Source organism: Gambusia affinis, linkage group LG15 (assembly GCF_019740435.1).
Source record: "Gambusia affinis linkage group LG15, SWU_Gaff_1.0, whole genome shotgun sequence".
Taxonomy (NCBI): domain Eukaryota; kingdom Metazoa; phylum Chordata; class Actinopteri; order Cyprinodontiformes; family Poeciliidae; genus Gambusia; species Gambusia affinis.
Genome location: NC_057882.1, coordinates 24,514,664 through 24,527,629, shown reverse-complemented (window position 1 = coordinate 24,527,629; position 12,966 = coordinate 24,514,664). Strand labels below are relative to the sequence as shown.

The 12,966-nt window shown below is 36.1% G+C and overlaps 1 protein-coding gene across 4 annotated transcripts in view; it reads left to right on the top strand.

Moving 5' to 3' along the window:
• The first annotated feature begins 2,116 nt into the window (after positions 1-2,116).
• Positions 2,117-12,966, top strand: part of gabrg2 (gamma-aminobutyric acid type A receptor subunit gamma2) — a 41,601-nt gene continuing 30,751 nt past the window's right edge. For 2 of the 4 annotated variants that reach the window (XM_044140722.1, XM_044140718.1), the window contains exons 1-2: positions 2,117-2,621; positions 11,026-11,165. In XM_044140722.1, coding sequence (XP_043996657.1) covers positions 2,500-2,621; positions 11,026-11,165 — 262 coding nt within the window. In that variant the 5' untranslated portion in view covers positions 2,117-2,499. The remainder of the gene's footprint in view (positions 2,622-11,025; positions 11,166-12,966) is intronic. The other 2 variants (XM_044140720.1, XM_044140719.1) reach the window with 1 other exon arrangement.

Here is a 12,966-nt window from a genome sequence, read left to right as displayed (position 1 = left end):
GAGTAAATCAAAACCATTTTCTTGACAGTGTCTTTATAAACAAAGGTGTCTGGTACGAACAAAGTAATTATTTCACCTAGGGTGAAATAATAATCTGAATGACTTAAAGGCTCTCAGTGTTTCAGCTGTTTTGTAATTATCTGGGAGTTTATTTCAGATTTGTGCTGTATAGAAGATGAAAGTGGCTTCCCTTTGACCAAAAATCACTGATTTTGCTGAGAGCAACTAAAAGCAAACACAAAATACCTATTCTAACCATAGTTTGTAGTTATTAGGTTATTATGATTGTGTTTATAGTAAACCTTTCATTAATAAATAGATAAAATGTATCAGAACCTGAACTACATCAGTGAAGAAGGAAATACTTTATGTCCCTCCTCATGGGAGTCTCATTATCATCAGAAAGCACCAAATGACAGCTGGACACTCAAGTAGTTACAGAATCCTTTCTTATGGAACCACAAACCAACTGGCTGTAAAAAAAAGCTTTTGAAAGTTGACTTACAGCAAAATCGACATGGCACTTTTAGGTCAGGCTCTATTTTAGATATCAGTTTTATTTTTGAGGAATATCACACCATAGAGAGTGCTTTCTCATGTTCACATCCAAAAGCTTTAAGGAAAGTCTGATGTGTGTTTGCCAGGTTCAATAAATAAAACATATAACTTCATCCAGGATATTTTGCATAATTAAAAAGTTATTTTCACATTTACTTGTGTTCCGATGGTTCAATGATAGGTTCACATTAAAATGTCTTGGAATGTACTGTGTGTTTGCTCCTGACATTACATCACTTTAGACAGAATGCCAGACTGTTCTTCATATCCAATAGAGGAACTGCTCCCACAGCTTGATGCTAACAGAGTGAGGCTGTAATGCCATATGTGTGGGTTGTAAAGCTGGAATGATAGTGAAACTGGGCATCTGTGCATTCAGCATTGCCATTAAAGAAGACTGTACCTCCCCCAGCTATTATCTAAAGATGACACAAGATATCATGGCTGTCCAACTCACACATATGACTTTGTGTGGAGAGAAAATGGGTGCCAATATGGATGAGCTCATAGTGAATCTTCTAAACAGAAAAGTCCTCGAACTATCAATTACAGACACACTGTCTCTATTGGATGTAATGTAAATCTATGTGATTATGAATATCAAAACCCCAAACACATTTAATGGTCTTTCATTTAAATTTTGCTGTTTGTTTAAATTTTATTACATTTTATTCCATTAACAGTCAGTTATTCAATTTTGTTTAATTGCACTGCTGCATGGCATGCTAAGCTCATTATATATCCATTTATGAGCTAACCATGTCCCAATCAACACATGTTTTTCTCTGGCAACTGAACATAATTAACTTAAAGAAAATATTTTAAGTACAGTTGAAATTATCTGATCATTTCAACTGTACTTAAAATACTGTACTCCTTGAAATGCTTTAAAAAAAGAATGCAAAATAAGCATATAGCATAAAAGATGTTTGCAGTCTCTTACTCACTCAGTGTAAATCGTGTTTGTAAACTGAAGTTAGTAGAGCTACTGCTGCTTCAGAATAACAAAGGATTGGATAATATTTTATCACCATCACAAAGACATGGATGAGCAAGTCTGGTGTCGAAGAACTTGACTGGTGTGCAGAGAGTCCAGATCTAGCCCTGGAGGAACACCAGTGGGAGAAATTAGAGCAGAGATTTTAAACCAGGCCTTCTCGTCCAACACTAGTGTCTGACCTCACAATTATGCATCTGGAAAAGTAAACAGAAATTTCCAGAAATACAAAACTGTGAATGCTGTTATTTAATCAATACCAAAATTAGGAATTGGATACCATTTAAGCTCACATGTACATTTTACCGCAGCACCAGAGCAGCAAAACAGATTAGTTAGTGAATAAAACCCAACAGTATATATATATATATATATATATATATATATATATATATATATATATATATATATATATATATATATATATATATATATATATATATATATATATATATATATATATATATATATATATATATATATATATATATATATATATATATATATATATATATATATATATATATATATATATATATATATATACACATACACTTCCGCTTTCTGAGTCCGCGCATGTGTTGATCTGTGCTGCAGCAACGTGCATCAGTCCCTTTATGACCCCGGCGTTAATCTGAATTCATTCTGAGGTTCCAAGCTTTTCTCCAGAGCTCGCTGAGTGTTTTATTACTCGAGGCTTCGTCCTCTGTGGTAGGTCTGTAGGCCCCTTCTAGGCTGTCGTACGGGACAAAAAACCAGCCGAGCTGCACCAAGTCGAGCTGCAGACTCGCATCGATTTAGTTCTGCCTGCTCGCACTTCGAGTCACGTCGTTTCGTCCGTCTTGGGTTTAGAATCGCAGAGCCGCTACTGTCAGCGTACGTAATGTATCGCTAAGAGGAAACACAGTAAATAGACGGAGACGTCCATCTGCAGAAAAGAGGAAATGAAGACGGTGATGACGGCTTCACCGAAGGCAACCTCTAGATGCTCAATAGCAATGGCGAAGCCTTCCCTCCCACTGAAGCGGTTACTCTGGGCGTTTATTGTCTTTAGTCTATCTCAAAGGTAAGCTATTAAATGCACATTTCCTTTCAACTCGTGGGTCTATGTCGGCTCTGTGAATCTGCATATTTCTAGTTCTAAGTGCACATAGCAATGCATGCCTCCTCCCATTTAATACCACCCTGCTATTTACGGATTTCTAAGCGATGAAAATCTTGATAGGTAATAAACCCGGTGGGTATTTTAATGCTTACTTTCATATACCTGTGGCTTGAAACTAATCGAGCTTTAATATCCTCATCAACACAAAGATTGAATTCTTTCTATTTACTGAAAACAACGTATGAAACATCCACATAATGATACTGAGTGTAAGATTTGTTACTGTTTAATCTTGTGGTGAAATCTCTCCTGCAGATTCTCTCAGTATGTCTCCGGTTAGAAATAGCATAGTGGCAGGCTAAGTTGGGGGAAGCTAAAGCTACATAAGCTCTCTTCAAGGATCAAGTCTATTTCAGGAGTCAAAGCTTCCTTTACAAATTCATGTGTCAGATACGCCTCAGGTGAAATATTGGACAACTGTCAGCTTAATTTAAGAACTTGGGCATTATTAAGAGCTTTTGTATTTCTTATCTGAAATAAAAAAAAAATCAAAATGGCAGACAACCACACAGAGAACATAAGAGAAAGGCACAGACACACTAAGAGAGATCCTCAACATTTTTAGTGTTAATTTTATCTGCACTTCAAATGTGGGTGATTTTTCTTTTTATAAAATAAAAGCTGTGTGCCAGTTAGTTCTTTCCCATGTGCAGAGAGAGAAAAAAAGCAGCTGGTATTTTTCTCGTCCTATCGTTTCCTCTTGTGCTGCTTGAAGAGTGAAAAATGGAGGCAGATAAATCAGTCTCCATCACGTTAATCGCAACCTCAGGGCTCCTTGTCCAACCCTTCCTTTGTCAGGCCTGTTTATTTCTAATTGTGTGCATAATTAGTGTTCATAATGCATCAGGGTAAACACTACACTCTTCACATTTACATCTGAGAGTTTTTTTGTGAAATTTAGAGTTCAAACATCAATAGTTAATGCCAATCATAGCAAAGGTTTTTTCAGTTGAACTAAAATAGTCATATGGGGAAATATATGTTTTAAATGAAAGTAACACATTATATCAAACATATTTCATTTTGACAATGATGGTCCTGCAGATGATTTAATTAGCAGTTGTGTTTATTTGCTACCTTTTTTTCATAAAGTTAATTATGATTCATGTAGGAAAGCTCTTACATAAGGCATTTCCCAAGGTCTCCTCATGCTTTCAGTGTGATCTGTGCCACTTTGTGACTCACCAACATCTGCTCTATGCATTGATGTCAGACTGCATTATGATACATGGACCTGAGTGCAGGTCCAGATATAGATCAAAGCTGATATGCAATGCTGGTTAAAAGAAAACCAACAAGCAAAATGCAGGAAATGTGTTTGGACACTGTTTAATTTATCAGCAACAGATTATAAGATATGGGTCATGAAAACATTGATTTCATGGGAACGCAACCTTGAGGAAGTCATGTGACCAAACTTTTATTTTCCTATGTGATGCTTCAACTCATTCTTAGTTGGAAGAAGGAATTTCCTGGATGTAGTTCTAATTATATATGATTTCAAATCATATGTAATTGTAAATTATATAAGAGAATTATTGTTTATCTCCACCTTTGATTGATGGGTGGGTCAAGGTTACTTATATGATCTGCTTTCTTCTAAGCTAATGTTGTTGTATATGTATAAAGGTTTGTCCTGCTAGCAGTTATTGGCAAGGTTGAAAAGGTGTTGTTTACAATAAAATATCCAAATGTTGTTTATGTTTTTAATATATTTATTTAAAGCTGGGGTCCCCAAAGTGGGTCCTCGAGGGCCGACCTCCTGCATGTTGTAGTTCTCTCCCTGGTTTAACGCACCTGGATCAAATAATGGCTTGTTAGAAGGCCTAAGAAGATCACTGACATGCTGAATAGGTTGTTGGTGCCACCAGGGAGAGAATTAAAACATGCAGGATGCCGGGCCTCAAGGACCCATTTTGGGGACCCCTGATTTAAAGCTATTTTTAGGTGATAAAGTTGCAGGGTAATCTTTTTTTTTTGTATTATATTTCAGAGAAACAGAGTGATTGCATTATCAGAAGGTTTTTTACACAGACAGTTGTTTGCAGTTCATATATACAGTGCCTTCTACCATAAATCAAACTGTTGTTAGAGATGTGCAAAAACAGAATGGCATAATAGTTTTACTTAAGGAGAAGTGGAATTCGAGTATGTTTATTCACTATAAAAAGACTCTCACTTTAGTCATTTATACATTTTTAAGATATGTGCACAATTAATTGCACAAGGGTGGTTGTTAAAATGTTCATATGACCTTAAAAGGAAGTTAGTCCTGAAGAATTACACTGCTATCTTATTTTCATTTTCAAACTTCAGCTGTGAAGCAGACTGCTTCACATTACATTTTGAGGTACAGCAAAGTGTTTCTGGTTTGACTCAGCTGTTGCAAGTTTTTCTGTTCTGTGGCAACAAAACAAGTGTCAACTGTCATCCATGCACTACCCTGCTTGGCAGTTGGTATGAGGTACCTGTGCTGATATGCTGAGCAGAGTTTTGCCCATGTTGTGCCTTACAGCTACATATCACAAACTTGGTCAAATTTGTCAAAGCTTCTTTCTTTGATGTTCTTCTGTTTTGTTTTGAATATTTTGCAGCACTTGTGACTTGTTTATTCAGAGCATGACAAGAGGAGTGCCCAAGGGATAAAAAGAGATAACATGCAGTGAGTGGCCCAGGGTTGAGAATCAAACCCATTGTGGACTGGAGCTTCCATTTACTATATGCCTTCTAAACCACAAAGTCCCCCAAGTTTCCTTGTTTTGGCATAATTCCAGATCAATCAATTGATCAATCAAATTTTATTTGTATAGCACATTTCAGCAGCAAGGTATTTCAAAGTGCTTTACATCATATCAAACACAGAAACACAATGCAACATAGAATCAATAATCAAAACACAACAATAAGTCAAGTTCCATCAGTAAATTTGTAATTGATTACTTTTCAAATACAATCCTAAACAGGTTGGTTTTTAGTCGAGTTTGCATCCATAAAAGGTTTACCTGTTACACTCCTGCTATGTTATAGGGAACAAAATACCTGTTGCTATTTTTATTCCCACTCAGGCTCACAATCACACAGTTTAAAACCATGTAAACAGCCTTTCAATGGGTTTCCGGCACCAGGCTCCATACACTTCTTTCACGGAATTTTGCTCGGGGACTTCGCCGTCCCTCACGGATTTTTGTGCAATTCTATGGTTCCTGTTAGTGTCTAGAATTTACAGGGTGTCTGTTACGCGCAGATGTATGTCAGTTATCAATAGGAAATTTCACTGCTTTTCAGAGACAAGAAGTTTTCTTCTGGCAGCCTTTCCAAAGACGATTCACCTAGTCAGTCCATTTTCCTGACATCAAGCCTTGCAGCAAATTAAATGCAGTTGCTTTGGGAGACTTGGCTGAACCTAGGGAAGATTCTGATCCCACCACAAATATATCAGTCCGAATCAAATAAACATAGGAAAGTTTTTTGCATTTTTCCGTTCATAAAAATGCACTTCCAATGACTGTGACACACTTTTAAAATTCTGACCAAATTGTTACACTTTACTGCAGGGCCTCACTGCTGGTTATCTTACTAAATATCTTTTTATAGAGCAATTTGCATTTTTTCTCCATTTTGTTGTCTGTCTGAACATTTCTCTGGAAATTTATAAAAAGTAGATCAAATTAATAAGTATTATATAAGTGCATCCCTAGTTGTTGTTACAGCTGCAGAATCTCATTTTCATTTATTTTTCATTATTGAACAAGAGGCAGCATAGTTGTCTAAGCCAGAAAATAAAATATAGAAATGGCCAGAATTAGTGTTTGTTTGGTTTAAGTTTGCTTTAGCGTTTACCTGCCTATACCAATTTTAGGTGGTTACAACATGAAAGTTCCTAAAATTAACAGGACAACCCATCTTTGTCCCAGAGAAACCATCATCTCACACCCAGAGCTACAAGTTAACATTCAAGATTTCGTAAAGCTCTTTGTTTTGTGATTCTAATGCATGGTTTAGCAAGTTTAACAATATAGCAAACCTGGTTTGTTTTATTGTTCCTGAGAAAGTGAACCCAGAACTGGTGAATTATGTGCTTTTTTGTCAGATTTAGTTTAGTTTATTTAGAATAATATAGACAACCAGAATGTGAAGTGGTCGTCATAGAGCTGTTTGTTACCATGATCCAGCGACATTCTTCTCATTTTAATCTCTGCAAATGAAGTCACTGGCTTACATATTCATATGTATAAACACAAATACACACATGCAGCTCAAACGTGCTCATATAGCTCAGTGCTCTTTTTCTTTCTGTGTAACTTCAGGTATCAAATTAGTAGGCAGAGCCTCATTTCTGTCTGCAGTGGAGGACACATGGCTTGTCCTTTGATCTGGTGATGTTGGGAATATTTCCATAGAGAGATACCATTCAACATGAATATTGAAAAAATCCAGCTACTTTGAAAAACTGCAGATATTTTTTCCCTCTTCCAACCCTGTCTGTCTCCTCTGTCTGCCCGTTTATGCTCACCTAAATAAGTAAATCAAGATTTAATGTTTTAGACACTCATGTTACAGTGGAAGTTGATGGCTCTTAATGGCATTTAATGAAGTCTAAGGAAGACTGTCCCTCATTCCTTACCTAAGAACATAAGAAAGCCATCCGTCTCTGTGCTTTCCTGTGAAAACCTTCACCATTTCTAAACTTTTATTATTTTATACTGGTGTCTCTTTTAGCTCTTAAAATATAAATTATTTTGGAAGGGTTTCCTTCTATGCAATATCTCCCTGATAGGTTTTCAAGGGTTATTTTCTGCATTACAGTTAAGATGAACACATCACCTTCTCATTGTACAGTAGAATTGATTGGATCTTGAGTTCTTTGAGTTGGTTTTGGGTTTTTGTTCATTTCTGTGGACCTTTGTTGCTTTTCTTTGATTAGATCAGCCATGTTAGTTTTTTATTTTGGTTCAGTCCTTTCTCAACCCATTTTAAATGATCTTATCATACATGTTAGGGGTTATATGTAACATGCCTCCATCTGCTACTTAGCTCTCCAACCTAAAACATTCTTATGAGTTGTCATTTTACATGTGTATTTTATCAATATGTTTCCTGTCTGACTAGCAGCAGAAAATCATCTGCTCCTTTGTTTTGGTGAAATCGCTGTTTGGGCTCTTGAGAGATGATTATCTTTTCCAGTTAGGAAAGCTTCATTGTTTGTACACTTTCAACATTTTGGGGACCCTGATGCACCTGAGATATTGACAAACAAGTGAAACACTGTTGTCTTGAAATGCTATCATTATTTTTTTTAATTGAACGAGATATTTTATTGCCAGTTGTATGTTATAAATGCTTTCATTCAAACTCTGGGATAGACAGTGAATGGTGAACAAATTTACAAAAAACAAATGCAAAATTATGTAAGATGACACAAATGTGCTTTTTTGTGTGTTAACATCTTAAACTATATTCTGAGTGATTAGAGTGATTTGATGCAAAGATATTTATTGGATTTTAAATTTTGTGTCAGTCCCAAACTTCACACTGGTTGATGTGAAGAAGACAGACTGAATAATGACAGTGTAAAGGATGACCAGCAGCTTTTGTGGAAAGTTCTACTTTTTGTGTAGATGAGGTTCTGTTTCTGCTGGGAATTCCTCTGCACTGTGTCCATCTGTCAGGACCAGAGAAAGAGTGGTATCTAAGAACTGGATAATGTTGCTGAGGAGGATAGTGATGAAATTGAGGGTAGAGGGTGTTTGAGTCCAACGTGATCTCACACCAGTGATCACACCAGTCATCCCAGTGTGGGGGTTTGGGAAATTAGGCTGGCTCCTCCAAACTGCTGCCCCACTGCTGTAAGCATCTTCTTTGTGCTTATTTTCCTCAGATGCAGAGTTAACTGTGGTTTATTGTTGCTCTATGTGGCAGTGGTCAGATTCTTAGTGTGCTTGTATCTTTTGTGTGACAGATAATATGCTGTCTTTATTTTCAAATCCGTTTGAATTTCTGTGGAGATTCCCAATAACAGAGATGAGAGAGTCTGCATGTTTTTTTTCTTGTCTTTGGCTCTCAGGTCAGTGAGATGATTCTCAGCGTCTGATATTTGGCATTGTAGTGAGATATAAACACCAACCAGAGCAAATGAGGAAAGCTCCCTCTGGACAACAAAAGACTGGTGCATTTCTTTTTATCTGATAAATCCTTTATCTTACTGTTTGCAACACCTGAAACTCAATAATTCAGAGAGAAAAATGTGAATGCTACCATCAGCCCTGAGTCGTGCGAATACTAAAGCATCATGATACATGTGTAGGGTTGCTTCTTATCTAAAGGAGTGTGATGCTCCCTGTTCTGCCTAAGAACACTGCCATGAATAAGGAGTTATCAGATATGTTTGTTTGGAGAGAATTCTTCCAACATTCTGGACACAGAGTGTTGTATTTTTGTGATTTGTGTATTGATGAGCCACTCTTTCATAGTGTAGAAGAATATAGATCAAAATAATGATATTTAGTTACTTGAGTCAGGAGCGTTTCGAGATCTTAACCCTGTAAAGAAAACGTTATCTATTCTTAACAACAAGTTAATAAACAAAAGCAATGTAATTAACTTAATGCCATAGCAGTACATGGATTATCTAGCATGCTGTAAGAAATTACAAATATATGAAGAAGATGTTAAATAAATTCTTCACATACAGTATGCTTATTTGCTTATAATAGCCTTTGAACCTTTTTAGAATCTGTTAAATATTTTTGCATACCATGGAGACATGTAAAAATATCTAAAAAAAATATTAGAGCTGCAACACAGAACATTTTTGTCCTTGCCAAAAGTTTTGGCTGCAAATTAAAATCCGCTCTGGGAGTTGTTGTGGGAGGTAGAAAAGTTGTATTAATTAATTAATTTATTAAAGTTTAAGTTTATCTTTTTGCTAAGTCTTATTGATGACTCATTAATGATATGATATAAGGTCACCTACTAATGACAGACCAGGTTTGACCACCTTTCTTCAGCTGGTTTGACCTGGAGATAGAAATTTACCTACCACTCTCTAAGTAATGTCAACTAGAAGTTTGTTTTTATTTTAACTCAGAAATGAAAGTTCATTACGGTGATTTAACAAGAGACAAGCTGGCTAAACTTTTTTTTTTTTAAACTCTGATGTAAAACTTATACAATTTCTTTGACTTAAAGAGTAGAAGTAAGTAGACACAACTAACTGCAGTTGAAATATTTTATGTACTTCATCACAGCAACCTCTTTTTCTTTTTAATACAGCACATTATCATGTGATTGGCTTTTAAAATAACAGCAAGTTTTGCAAAAAAAAGTCAACTTGTTGATGTTATATTTTTTTATAATTTTTTTTGACAGTTGTTCTTCCTTATAAAGTCACAGCCTGATCTTAGAGGTGTTAAAAGGGGGTTACTTAAGCTGATCAGATAGCTTGGTGCTATTTAAAGTTAAGCCAGAAAAGAAGCTCTAAAAATGCTTCTGTCCCTTGAGATGCTAAAGTATGTCATAGTTTAGTGGATGATTTTGACCATCTGCTTGGAAGAAAACAGATTCTCCATCAGGTCACTTCCATACTAAGATAATGGCTAGTTATATACGATGAATTTGTTAAAGTTATAACTCTATGTTAACATTTAATCAGTCTTCCATTAAAGGTGTTTTGTTACTTTTCACTTTAAGAACAAATGTTATAACTTTCCATTGAATTTAGTGGGTTATTTTCCCAGAAACACAACTAAAGCCATCCAATCATTAAGGAAAGGATTACTTTATGGTTGGAAAAAAGAAAACAAAGGTTACAGAAGAGTAAAGAAAATTGTTAAAGTATAGCAAAGGCATAACGTACAATATGCAGCATATGCTAAAGACGGATATAAAATGAAGAACATTCATGTTTGGGAATATTGTGTCACAGTGGTTGCTTTATGCTCCTGAGTTTCTGCCTTGTTTTAAAGGATCGAGACAACAGACATTATAAGGGAACATAGATATTCTGTACCTGCAGAACATGACAGCAGCATTTTATATACTTAGTTCCACAGGATAAAATGAAAACAGCAAAGGGATTTTAATGAAGATTTTCATTTTTGTCTCTGAGGTTTTTTTTTTTTACACTTTGGCTGAAGACAATTTCAAATTCCAAAATACTTTATTAATCCCAAAAGGAAATTAAACGTTGTAACTCATTAATTTATATTCTTCAAAGAGTTATTGAAGATGAAGATGGTTGTTGCCTGTTTGCCTTTTTAAAGCATTCACCAGTTACGTGTAATTTTTCCTTCTCTCTTCCCTGCAGCTCCCTCCAGAATGATGATGATGATGAGGTGTCTAACAAGACGTGGGTGCTGACTCCCAAAGTCTATGAGAGTGATGTAACACACATCCTAAACAGCCTACTAGATGGCTACGATAACAAGCTCAGACCTGACATTGGAGGTATGGAGGGTTTTTTTCTCTCCCTCTTATTTTCACAGTTAATGCAATTATCAGTCTGTAATCAAGCATAAGCAGAAAAAATAATAAATCAATTCATAAATTGTATGAATATTTTGTTTATGTGATTATTAATGATGATAAGTAAATTTATTATTAATGAAGTTATTAATAAAGTTAGAGTTTCTTTAGTTGAATTGGGGTACCACCAGACTACTACATCATTAGCCAAAGATGCCAGTCACCCATGAAAGAATGAATTCAATGCTACTGAATGGTAAACACTCCTCACACAGAGACAGAATGATCAGACATACTTGTCTGAAAATGTATTAACAAAAGAGCCCAATTTTGCAGTTGAAAGATTGTGTCAATAATTATGCGCTAACTGAGAAAAACATGAACAGACTTCCAAAATAAAAAATATAGCTTCAAGCCTAAGAGAGACCAATGAATCCCGGAGCATACAATCAGCAACTCTTCAGTGAGAAGCATTAACCAACATATAAAAGAAAAATGGCTAAATGATTTTATCTAATTAACATGCCCAGATATGTGTGGGGCGATGCTTGGAGGACTGGCAAAAAGCAATACAATTAATTGGAATAACTCATTCTGGTCCAGCAGGCAAACTGGTACACAGCTGCCCCGCTCTGGCAGAGTGAGCGGTATCATTAGGTTTTAAAGACCAAAGGGAAACCACTCATCGATATTCACCATATTGGCTTTAGTGAACTTCTGGAGGGGTGGATGACAAAGGAATTGACACGTCTCAGTTTTGACTAAGCATCTTAAACTTTCTAGCTCATCCTTTGAAGATTTTAGAAAGTCATCTTTCCTGCCCAGGAGGAAGGAAGAAAAATAAGCCACATGTGACTGTGTGCCTTCCTTTCAGGTCTGTGACCCCAAAGCAAAGGCAGGGCTGGTTGTTTGAGAGCTTATGTGCCTATTGTGACATCTGGAATGATGATCTCCAGCACTTCAACAGATGCTGTGAGATGCAGTCCAATCAGTTTGTTTTAGTAATGTAGTGGCCTAACAAATCAAACAGATTCTAAATCAAGTTTTTTTGCAAACTAGACGTTCTTGAATTTTAACTATCCTCAAGTTAAAATTCAGAAACATGATGAACAAAGAATCAGTCCATCATGGTCCTGTAAGCCCGAAGACAAGTTGCTCATCAGTTATGGTCAAGCACTGTAGGTGTCTTCTGTTTGTTCAAGCTCCAGAAATGAAACAACATTCCAAATTCACATGAACTAATTCATAATTACCACATGCTGAGTGGTCAATGCCACTGTGTGTTGAGCTGTGACAGACAGCCTGGCTATTTATAAAAGCATTTAACAGTGTTTATGTTCATGCGTGTGTTATGGTGAGGAAAGCTGTTCATCCTGGTCCTGTAAGACCGCAGACAAGTTGCTCTCTCTCTTCACTTTGACAGACAGCTGAGGAGGACTTGCTTGTCTGCATGTGCCTATCACATCCATCTGTGCAGTACTGGGGGATGCTCAGTATCCCTGAATGCTTGATTCATGAGGCAGCATTCCTGGGAAATCTGGCTAAAGACAGAAGCTGTCACACACCATCCTGTAATGATAAAGCTCTGTTAATCTACTGTTTTTTTTTTCTGTAAATTGTACATTTCAACTGAAATAATTTCCAACCTTTTCTAGCTCTATGAAACCTTTAATTCTCTAATTATGTCTTACCTACATTAGGCCTGTCACAATAAACGATAAATCAATTAATCGTACAATAAATTAAAACTATCGACATCATTTTAATTATCAGCTTTATCGTC